The sequence below is a fragment of the Sinocyclocheilus grahami genome, unplaced genomic scaffold (genome assembly GCF_001515645.1).
Source record: "Sinocyclocheilus grahami isolate Dianchi unplaced genomic scaffold, SAMN03320097.WGS_v1.1 scaffold18.1, whole genome shotgun sequence".
Classification (NCBI taxonomy): Eukaryota; Metazoa; Chordata; class Actinopteri; order Cypriniformes; family Cyprinidae; genus Sinocyclocheilus; species Sinocyclocheilus grahami.
In genome coordinates, this window is record NW_015505197.1 from 2203830 (window position 1) to 2215749 (window position 11920).

The 11920-nt window shown below is 39.9% G+C and overlaps 1 protein-coding gene across 1 annotated transcript in view; it reads left to right on the forward strand.

Moving 5' to 3' along the window:
- Positions 1–11920, forward strand: part of LOC107553750 (baculoviral IAP repeat-containing protein 6-like) — an 81330-nt gene that overhangs the window by 68013 nt on the left and 1397 nt on the right. Inside the window, exons 61-65 of the mRNA XM_016236065.1 lie at positions 3605–3801; positions 3994–4294; positions 7459–7676; positions 8055–8219; positions 8305–8495. Of these exons, the coding sequence (XP_016091551.1) occupies positions 3605–3801; positions 3994–4294; positions 7459–7676; positions 8055–8219; positions 8305–8495 (1072 nt within the window). The remainder of the gene's footprint in view (positions 1–3604; positions 3802–3993; positions 4295–7458; positions 7677–8054; positions 8220–8304; positions 8496–11920) is intronic.

An 11920-nucleotide genomic window follows, 5' to 3' on the forward strand; every position in this document is an offset into this window, starting at 1 on the left:
TTCCCCCTAGTGTCCTGCACCGTCAGATGACTTTGCTTTGCTCTGTCAGTGATGTGTCCATGCTTTCTGAGGGATACAAAAAAGCCGCCGCCGTCCTGACATTGACAGCTGCATCCCCACTGGATTGCCAATACTCTTGATTGATTCTGCCTTGTTGGAATGAGCAAATGTTCATGCACACATATACAGAGTTCCTGTTAAAGCTGATGATGTCAGCTCAGGTGAATTTGCTAGCACAGACAGAGCTCTGGATGTCACCTGTGACGAGAAAGTATTTTGCCAATGTCCTAATCAGGCATGACAAAACATCAAGTGATGAATCGGACAACTTCTCGTGTTAAAGGGGTCATATGATGCGATTTCAAGTTTTCCTTTCTCTTTGGAGTGTTACAAGCTGTTTGTGAATAGATAAGATCCCTAAAGTTGCAAAGACTAAAGTCTCAAACCCAAAGAGATATTCTTTATAAAAGTTAAGACTCTGCCACGCCCTCCTAAAACGCCTCGTTTCAACACGCCCCCACATGTCTACGTCACTGTGTGGGAAGATTTGCATAACACCGCCCAAATGTATACGCAAAGAAAGAAGGCGTAACTTTGATTCTCCCTGTAGTATTGTTGCCGCCGCCGTCATGTCGTGGAGACGTTGTGTGTTTCGTTGTGAAAGTGAAACTACTTTGTTTGGTCTTCCAAAAGAGGACACAACTAGAAATCAGTGGTTAAGTTGTATTTATTACAACACTGTTCCAGAACAGTTCAAACCAAATATTCAGATGTGTGCAACGCATTTTACGGAGGACGAGGACTGTTTCCTGGGAGAGTAGCCTACAATGCCGGTGTTCCGATGAATTCAGTTCCCCTGTTTCCCATTCGGCGCACATGCTGACCCTATACAGTCTATGATGCTGTCAAATAATGCTGACTCGCAGCCTGTAAGTGCATTTTCATATTTAAAGGATTTGCCTCTGACGATTCAAACGCGAGTTTTGAGCAGTGTAGAGTAGCGCTTGTTGTTTGTCGTTTCTCCGATCACAAATGCTGACATGGTTTTATGTTTACATAAAACTTGTATCTAAACTGTAAATCATGCTTTTTACAGTCATTTTACAGTTTAATATGTTGCTATAGACATTGCCCTACCCCGCTCATATGGTATTAATTTTATTTCTGCAGGTCTTAAAAAAGGTTTTAAAGTCTTAAACTTTAGCTTAAAAATCCTGTTGCAACATTCAGATCTGGTGTAGAGACCGTGTAGCAGTTTGCTTTTAGTGAGTACAAAAATGTGATTTAACACTGAAAAATTGCCACATTGTGCCTTGTCGAGACGCTGTGTCAGGGTGTTATACAGGACTGAACTGTGAGCTCTCAAACCTTTGAATTTTCATCTGGAGGTGGAGATCTGGCACTATTTGTTTACTTCGCTCCACTGGCTTTTCCGAGCACACAGCGTTCGTTTGTTTGTTTGGCTCCGGAAGGAGTCTTGGAGCAGCCTGCGTTTGATGGCACCCGTAGAGTCTGGCATCAGAAGTTTTCAGTTTAGTGATGGTGCCTGGGGGACTCACCCCACCCTCCGGCTAATTGGCCATCTTAGCAGAGTCAAATCTCTGTTGGAGTACCAAACTCTGCTTCTTTCCACACACTTTCATCTCGCACCCCTCGTTCGAGGAGCTGAAAGGATGCTCACCAGCCCAGAGATAATTCTCTCCTCTCTGCCTGGAGTCCGTCCATCTCTCTGTGGAGGAAGTGTATGGAAGACACTCCAACCACAGGCGGTGTTCGGAACCATTGCCGCTTTTTACTGGGATGTGCCATCAACCTGTTGGCAATGATCTTGTTCCTGGACACAGACACCAGACTTAAGAAAAAGTAGGTTTTCTGAGACTTTCAGGTGTTACGAAACTAAGATCAAATACGTCCTACTGACTTCTCTATAGCGATTGTGGTGTTATGGTATTTCACAGCTTCTTTGTTCATCTCTCCAGCAAGAGTTTTTGGCTTCTGTCTGCTGTTTCCTTGCACTGATCTCAACATCAAAGACACAAAGATCTCTGATTCAGAACCAACCAACTGAAATAACAACAACAGTTTAAAATAAAATAAAAAAAGGCTTTTACTGTCCCCAGAGCTTAAATCCATGAGTAGTCTGTAAATACTTGTTCTTTTTCAGTCTCACACTTACTCTGTTGTTGGCCTTCATAGAGACAGGACTGAGCAGACTAACATCCTCTCTAGGAAGCTGCATCTCTAAATTAATCCTCTGGAAAGCGCCACCTCTGCAAATACAGCTAAAACAATACTTAAATTTGAAATATATATTTTTTTTTCAGGGCTGTAAAAATCATAGAAAGTAATACATTTTACTGTAGTGGATGTACAATATTTTTTTAGGTTCATAGGCTAGAAATTGGTCTCAGATAAAGTTAAACTTGTTCAAAGGTCATAGTGATGACTGGTTTCTGAGTGAATTCTCTTCTGAGGCAGTGCTTTTCAATGAATCCAGTAAATCATTCCATTGATTTATTAGCAAGTAATTTTTTTTAATTATCCAGTAATCCTGCATGATTGGAAAGGTCATGGAAAAGTCATTGGTCAAAAAGTGTGGGAAGCCTACAACTAGATAAGCTAATACATCTCACTGATTGACTAGTAGTTGGTGGACAGTGGCTCAGCGAGTTGACCCGTCTTGTGTGGTTCTCAAGTGACCGTGACCTCACAGAGAAATGCTTATTTACACTACCTACTTCTTTATTAATCGAACTGTATGGAATTATATAAATGTACACAAGAATATTGATACAGTGACCTAAAGTTTTGATGCAATATTGTTGAAAAAAACAATCACAATATCAATATGCACTATACATTTTTTTTGAATGTTTTTGAAAGAAGCCTCTTATGGTCACCAAGGCTGCATTTATTTGATGATAAATGCAGTAAAGCAATATTAGTGTGAAACATTACAATTTAAGAGAACTGTTTTGTATTTTAATAAATACATTTAAAAATAGTAATTTATAAAGTTGAATTTTCAGCAGCCATTACTTCGGTCTTCAGTGTCACATGACCCTTCATTAATTATTTTAATATGATGATTCAGTGCTCAAGTTAATTCATTAAAAAAAAAATTCCCCAAAGCTTTTTAAAGAATTATGTAGCATTTGATGTTTACTAAGAATGGTAACAGGAGTTTTTATGCATTCGATTCTTTCTGTTTTTTTGTCAGCTGTATTTAGGTCTCTGTAAAGAAATTACATTTTCTTAAATTGAGACATGATGTCGACTGTAAACTCTGTAAAGCAGGTTTGGGTTTGAGTGCTTTTTCATTTCTATTCTGACTGTACATTCACAAACATTTAACAGACAATATATCCTGTGACTTTCTCTTCATTCTCTCGCATCGATCTTCAATCTCAGTAAAGGAAAAACCTGATTTACAGGAATAAATCTGATTTATGAGAACAGATATGAGTTCTTGTGCAGTACTGCTTGTTGGACATCTTGGTTTATGATGTGAACAATTGAGACCACTTTATTTACAGCTAGACATTTTAAGATTTTATTGACGATAGCTTGAATGATGCGTCTCCTTTCTGCTCTTTTCCTGTAGATCACTGTGAGATGCTAAGCGGCTGTCCTGACGATGAACCAATGACCCCGGGTGACGAAGGTTTGGATGCTGCAGTAGATGACACCCTCCTGGAGACCAGCCCTATCCAGTCCCCCTTGCAGGTTTTTGCAGGAATGGGCGGCTTGGCGCTCATCGCAGAGAGACTTCCCATGCTGTACCCCGACGTTATCCAGCAGGTCAGTATATCTGCAAGCTGGCTCTCTGTACAAAATCTAATTCTACCGCATAGGTAATTTTTTGTAGTTTCACTCCATTTCTGCTTCATAAGCCCTTACATGCTTGTTCGGTGACTATGAACTCAGGTCATGTCAGCATTTCTGTTCATTTGCGTGCCCTCTGAATCTGTTTGTCCGGATCGTTCTGTGCAGGTCAGTGCCCCAGTGGTGTCATCCACCACACAGGAGAAGCCAAAGGACAGCGATCAGTTTGAGTGGGTCACCATAGAGCAGTCCGGGGAGCTCGTTTACGAGGCACCCGAGACCATCGCAGCCGAGCCTCCGCCCATCAAATCCTCCGTTCAGTCCATGTCGCCCATCCCTGCCCATTCACTGGCGGCATTTGGCCTGTTTCTGCGGCTGCCAGGATATGCTGAGGTTCTACTGAAGGAGAGGAAGCACGCGCAGTGTCTGCTCAGACTGGTGCTGGGTGTCACAGATGATGGAGAAGGAAGTAAGTACCGCTCAAGTACAAGAAGCACTACTTCTGAATTTGTTTACAGTTTAGCAATCAATTTTGTTAATATTAAGTGAATCCAGGTTTTTTGGCAATAGACGGCTATTTCTTATTCACTGTGTGTTCATATATCCATTAGCCGTGTGTGTGTGTGTGAGAGAGAGAGCTTATTGATTGAAACAGAGCAGACTGATGTGGAACACTGTTTTTTGATTACCTCATCAGCAACCCCTGCATATCTGTGTCTGCCATCATCCGCTTAAGTCACTGTCTCAAGAGACCCTTCAGACTCATCTCTCATTAAACAGGCTATTTATTTGATTTAAAAAACAAACAATACAATTCAGGATTATTTTGAAATATTATAGCAATTTATAATTACTGTTTTATATTTCAATATATTTTAAAATATATTTATTCCTGTGGTGGTGGCAAAGTTGAATTTTCAGCAGCCATTACTCCAGTCTTCAGTGTCACATGATCCTTCAGAAATCATTCTAATATGCTTATTTGGTGCTCAAGAAACCGTTCTTATAATTATCAGTGTTGAAAACTGCTTAATATTTTTGTGGAAACCATGATTGCTTTGATGAATTGAAAGTTCAAAAGAACAGCATTTATTTGAAATAAAAAACATCTGTAACATTATAAATGTCTTAATTGACACATTTGATCAGTTTAATGTATCCTTGCTGAATAAAAGTATTAATTTCTTTTTTCAAAAAAAAAAAAAAAAGATTGACTCCAAACTTTTGAACCGTATTAAGTCCATTCACTTGGATGATTCCATCTCTGTCCTAAACCTTATTGAGCTGCCCACTTTGGGAAAATTCCAAACATTAGGTAGCAAAATTACACTTTATTAGAATTATTTATTAGGTGACTTTTGGCCCAAATCAGGCAGTATTGCATGTGTGCTTTGTCGGTAAGGCAATCCCAGAATGCATTGCAAAACTTTTTCATCCAAAATGGAAAATTAGTAATGTCTTATAAAAACATTTTATTCAATACTGAAAAGTATTCATGTGAATTAACAATTTCATGTACTATGTTTGCTATTATTCATTAGCTTAGCAACATGTTACAGTGTTTCCCATACATTGATTTATTTGTGGCGCCACAATATCAATACTGACCGCCACAAATAGATTTTCCTAAATGCTTTGACTTTGTTGAATAAACATGAGCCCTGCACGTTTCAAATTCAAAACGCGTCGTGGGTGTGTAAGAATGTATCTTTGAAGGGAACTGACTGTCAAGTTTGAAAAGTTTCAATGTCATTTTAATTTAATTTTTCCTATAATGACTGATAAAGTAGCGTTTATGAGCGGAGCGCTGCTTTGTTTACAGCCGTTTCTTGGGGAGACCGCTATTTCTGCCACTCCTAAAGCGCCTCCTGCTGGCAGAGAATGAATGTGCATTTTCAATAAGCCCATCTGCTGTTTTATATATAGCTTATATTTCCGTCAGGGGAAGTGCCGCCACACATAGTGTAAGTCTGTGGGAAACACTGTGTTAAAGTTGCAGTCCGTAAGTTTTGCCTCTGTCGTCATCTCTGTTTAAAAACCTGCAATTGCAGCTTTTTGCTGAACTACCTCCTTTGCGTGGGTTGTGCTCCGGCATGGCTCCAGCGCGGATGAATGTAATATTTTGAGGAGTATGAGGAGTATGTGTGTGGCAGTCAGTCACCGCACCGGTGTGGATATTTACTGTACTTCGCAGATCACAGATTCTAGCCTACGTCTTGAAATATATGACCCAAATAAGAATTTTCACCGTATATTGTCATCTGAACAAGTAACAAGTCTGCCACGTTTGTTCTGACCAACTGAGGAAAAAAGGATTACAATAAATCGCACTACCAATGGTGATTTAATCTAAATTAGCTCATATCACATCAAACCGTGCAAATTATTATTATTGTTATACTTTATTCTCAAATTGTTAATGTTAACAACATCAGCATTATGTGACATTACTAGAATATAGTGTGTAGAAGCGAGTAGATTTCAATTTCTGTACAGTCTAATCTCTAATTGTCATACCACGCGAATTTCATATTAAGAAATTATTTTAACCCAAAAAGCTAATTATGCTCCCTTCGAACTGGTTGTCTTTAAAATACAAATCTTGTGTAATCCCAGGCTATCTTTAAGCAGAAGCACATTTAAAACTGGAATATAATTAAATTTCATTCACATGTGTTTCATAAACACATAATCCTTTCTGGATTACAATCCGCCATCAAAATGATAAATTTAATTATGCCAGCTGCTGTGAGAAAAGGCTATAAACGATCCGCCACCTGCAGGATCCTCGCATGCAATAGCCTAGTAGCCGGGACAACTTCTTTGTTTACAGATGTGACGTAATGACGCAGCGGTATTGCTCGAATTTCCCGCGAAAACCTACCCGTACCACTCAAATTAGAAAACATCATTATAAGATAACCGTTGTGAAACAGGCTAAAGTAAGGCAATAGTTTTGAACACTGGCTGGTTATGTATTTGCTCAAATATTGATTTTGGATCATTTTTAACCAAAAAAAGTTACCGACTGCAGCTTTAACATGGGACTTTAATGGAATCTACCATTTGAGTGTTTGCATAGTCTCTTCAGCACCTCAGATGAAAAAACGCTTTTGGTGTGGTTCTTGTGATTGACCTTTAACTAGCGTGCTAACCATGAAGGGCATTTCAGTGAAGCAGCTCATTAGGGTTTGAAATAGAGCTACTGCATATATGGAGATCTGATACTCTATGATCCATCTAAAACCCTAGCATATCCACCGATACTAGTTCAGAGAGACTCTCACATGTCCACACAAACCCTCAGCCGGGAATCAAACTTCTGTAATGGCTGTTATACATAAACACCCTACAGGCAAAATCCACACAACTCTGCATTTGCTTTACGGGAAGCATTGATTAGATTACTGCGCGGTTGCGTCATCGATTGGTTTAATTGAGCCTCCATTGGCTGCCAACTGTGTATTTCTGTCAGTCTGGACTGTTGATTGGTCAACTGATTGCTTGATGTATTGGTTGACTGGTTAAGTTTGTTATGGGATGCTAGAGAAAATGATGTTTTGATTGTTGAAGGTAGGTTTTTCTCATCTAAAAATGACTTCTCATTCTCTCCATCTATCTATCTTCCTCAAGGTCACATCCTGCAGTCTCCCTCTGCTAACGTTCTACCCACGTTGCCCTTCCACGTGCTCCGGTCCTTGTTCAGCTCAACTCCCCTCACTACGGATGACGGGCTGCTGTTGAGGCGTATGGCTCTTGAGATCGGTGCCATCCACCTCATCCTGGCCTGCTTATCTGCCCTCAGTCATCATGCTCCCAGAGTGCCCAGTGGCAGTGCCAACTCCAGTGAGGTCAGTGTTAACCCACACACCCTTTATATGCCATTCGGTCCACAAAAATCTTTGTGTTTCCACATAGTGAGGTCGATATGTAGGGGCGTGTTAGAACGAGACGTTTTAGGGGGCATGGCAGAGTCTTAACTTTGATAAAGAATATCTCTTTGGTTTTGAGACTTTAGTCTTTGCAACTTCAGGGATCTTATCTATGCACAATCAGCTTGTAACACTCCAAAGAGAAAGGAAAACTTGAAATCGCATCATATGACCCCTTTAAAGTTTTCATGTACAACTAAATTGTGACTGTTTTGATGAATGACCTGAGAGGATGAGAGAAAAAGGGTTAAATGATCAACTGTGAAACCTACAGTTGAGTTTGTGTTTGTGCTGCAGCCGCAGGTCTCCAGCGGGCATGTCGGTGGTACCACAGAGGAACAGCAGCTGTACTGGGCCAAAGGAACAGGCTTTGGGACAGGCTCCACTGCGTCAGGTTGGGATGTTGAGCAGGCTCTGACCAAACAACGTCTGGAGGAGGAACACGTTACCTGCCTCTTACAGGTGTGTGTGCATGGAAGTAATGCAAGTGAGATTTAGATTTTACACCTGTTTGGATATGTGAGGGTACATACTGTGTCTCTGACAGGTTTTGGCGAGCTATATCAACCCATCAGGCTGCATAGGATCTGGTGAGACCCTCTCAGGAGAGGTCAGAGGTCACAGCAGCTCACTGTTGCCATCTGTCCTGCAGGAACTGCTCAGCCAGTCCTGTCTCATCCCTGCCATGTCTTCATACTTACGCAATGACTCAGGTAGGACACGTGGCACTCGTGGGATGTGCTCTGTGCTTTACTGTTTGCGAAATGAAAATGAACAACTTTTAAGGTGGTTAATGATGATGCGGTGTATCATCATACGTTCTACCCTGTGCCTCATTGTGTATGGAGACAGCAGGTGGAGCCCCTCTCTCTTCTGAGATAGTACTCTATCTCTCTTTGCCTTTGTCAACCATGTTTTTGTTCTCGGGCATTAAAGGGATAGTTCACCCATTTGCTCATTCCAATGTTGTTCCAGTCCTGTGTTTTGGAGGAATTCTTATGCTACATAAAGAAACTGAATAAGAATAACAAAAAGCACAATCAAAGTATCATTGAAGTAGTTCACATGACTCTATATACTATATTCCAAGAGTTCTAAAGCCATATGATAGCTTTGTCTGAGAAACAGACTGAAATGTGCTTCGCTCAGTCACTTTACTTTGCATGTTTCTGCAATGTTCGATTCCTGACCAAATCAGTCTTTTAAATCAAATCTGTTCAATGAATCTTTTGATCCAGTTCACAAAACTGTGTGAATGATTCTCTCATAAATCGGACTGATTAGGTTCTTAAGTTCAACTCACTGACTCGATCCAGTAGCGCAGTTAGCAGCCGAATGGAGGGGAGGAATATTAGTGCATAACAGCCTGTTTATCACGTTAAAGGCTGGAATACACTACACGGCTTTTGTCTCGATTTCCAGTCTCGAAGAGTCTGTGCTATTTGTCAAAATTCAGACCTTGGCTCTCATTTATCAACAGTGCGTACGCACAGATGTGTGCGTAATGAGTGCGTAAGAAGAGTTTCACGCAAAGTGTGGTATCTACCAACTTGTACTTAAACGTAGAAATGTGTGTAAATATAAGCACACCTCTGAGCATGCTTACGCAGAGAATCTAGTGGTAGAATAGCGACACTACACATAAAAGGCATTTAAGTGTGTCACAGTATGCATTAAGCAATCCACATGTCCTGTGTTTCCTTTCATTATAAAACATTCCATTTATAATTTGTTTAGTTTTAAACCGACAAGTTGTGTAACTGCTGTCAAACCCTATAAAGGACAGCTGTGACAAATGTTTGTCTCAGACTGTGCAATGGCTTATCTTGCGTTATTTGAAAACTTGACAAACAATGCGCTCTGCAGAGAACACGTTTTCAAAGACCGCGCTGAGAGTGAGAGCACAGAACGGCTTCTCAGTCGGTACCGCTTTCTTTCCCATGATTTCGGTGAGGACACATACATTCACGTGATTTATAAAGGGAGGTGTTGTCACCATATATGGTTCATTGGAGGCGTTTCCGAATGCAAATGACGGTGAACGAGCATGGTACTTACGCACATGTGGGATTTATCAACAATGATTGCTTACTCATGTGCGTAAGAACTGCGTGCGCATGTTTGATAAATACGGATTTTCTTGTACTTGGGCACATTCTAAATTTCATTCGTAGGACAAAATATAGAATCTTTTCTATGCACTGTTGATAAATAAGGGCCCTGGTCTGCAGATTTTAAGCAGTCGGAGTTGACAGATTTCATAGAAAATTGCATAGTGTATAATGGGCACAATTTTTTTTAGCTTCAGACTTTTATTTTATCCAGCAGAGGGCATCAAACATTTTGATATTTTGAGCTCACATTGTTTTAATTTGTCATGTTTCAGATGTTTCTCTGGAAGTGTATTGTGTTTGGAATGAATTAAAAAATCTGTTAGTGTGTGATCCTCAATCATTTATTGCATGATGCCCAGTTTTTCTCTGCAACCATTTGCAAAGTCACAAGTATATGATGCCTGGTGTTTTAAAATCTGTACCGGTTTTAAAAATTGTGCAGTGTATTCCAGCGCAGAGAATCTAGTGGTAGAATAGCGACACTACACATAAAAGGCATTTAAGTGTGTCACAGTATGCATTAAGCAATCCACATGTCCTGTGTTTCCTTTCATTATAAAACATTCCATTTATAATTTGTTTAGTTTTAAACCGACAAGTTGTGTAACTGCTGTCAAACCCTATAAAGGACAGCTGTGACAAATGTTTGTCTCAGACTGTGCAATGGCTTATCTTGCGTTATTTGAAAACTTGACAAACAATGCGCTCTGCAGAGAACACGTTTTCAAAGACCGCGCTGAGAGTGAGAGCACAGAACGGCTTCTCAGTCGGTACCGCTTTCTTTCCCATGATTTCGGTGAGGACACATACATTCACGTGATTTATAAAGGGAGGTGTTGTCACCATATATGGTTCATTGGAGGCGTTTCCGAATGCAAATGACGGTGAACGAGAATGGTACTTACGCACATGTGGGATTTATCAACAATGATTGCTTACTCATGTGCGTAAGAACTGCGTGCGCATGTTTGATAAATACGGATTTTCTTGTACTTGGGCACATTCTAAATTTCATTCGTAGGACAAAATATAGAATCTTTTCTATGCACTGTTGATAAATAAGGGCCCTGGTCTGCAGATTTTAAGCAGTCGGAGTTGACAGATTTCATAGAAAATTGCATAGTGTATAATGGGCACAATTTTTTTTAGCTTCAGACTTTTATTTTATCCAGCAGAGGGCATCAAACATTTTGATATTTTGAGCTCACATTGTTTTAATTTGTCATGTTTCAGATGTTTCTCTGGAAGTGTATTGTGTTTGGAATGAATTAAAAAATCTGTTAGTGTGTGATCCTCAATCATTTATTGCATGATGCCCAGTTTTTCTCTGCAACCATTTGCAAAGTCACAAGTATATGATGCCTGGTGTTTTAAAATCTGTACCGGTTTTAAAAATTGTGCAGTGTATTCCAGCCTTGAAGTTATTGTATGACTTCATAAGACCTTGAGTATTGAACACTGGTCCTACTGACCACCATTACAAAACTTTTATGGTTGTTTTGTATCCTTTTTTAAACCATTCCCCATTCATTCTATTAAAAAAAAAATTGCTGATTTTTTTTTTTCTTTTTGAATTTGTGGTTTAAGAATTTTTGAAAGTCAAAAATATTGCCTGTAGTATCTCAATTAATATGAACTAATCAAACTCAGTATTCCTTTGTTTTAATAGCCTTGAACAAACACTGCTTTGTTGATTTACGGAACCAGACAGTGGTGTTTGTTTGTGTTGTGCGTGCAGTGTGTGTGCGCACGTGCGCTGTGAGTGTTTATTTCTCTCCGGCTTAATTAGATAAGAGCAGATAAAACGATGAGTGTAGTAATTAGCTCTAGATATCAGCTGGAGGTTTCAACCCTACATTGGCATGGTGTGTGTGTGTGACTCAATCAACGAGAACAACATACACACACAAACATTCTCTCTAAACGCACTCAACCAGCAGGGGGAGCAGCAGTTGGTCAATCTCATGAACAACTGAGCCAATAAAAGATTGAGAGAAACACGCACACACATACGGAAGTTCTAAGCGGCCATGCATTATTTTTTTTTCC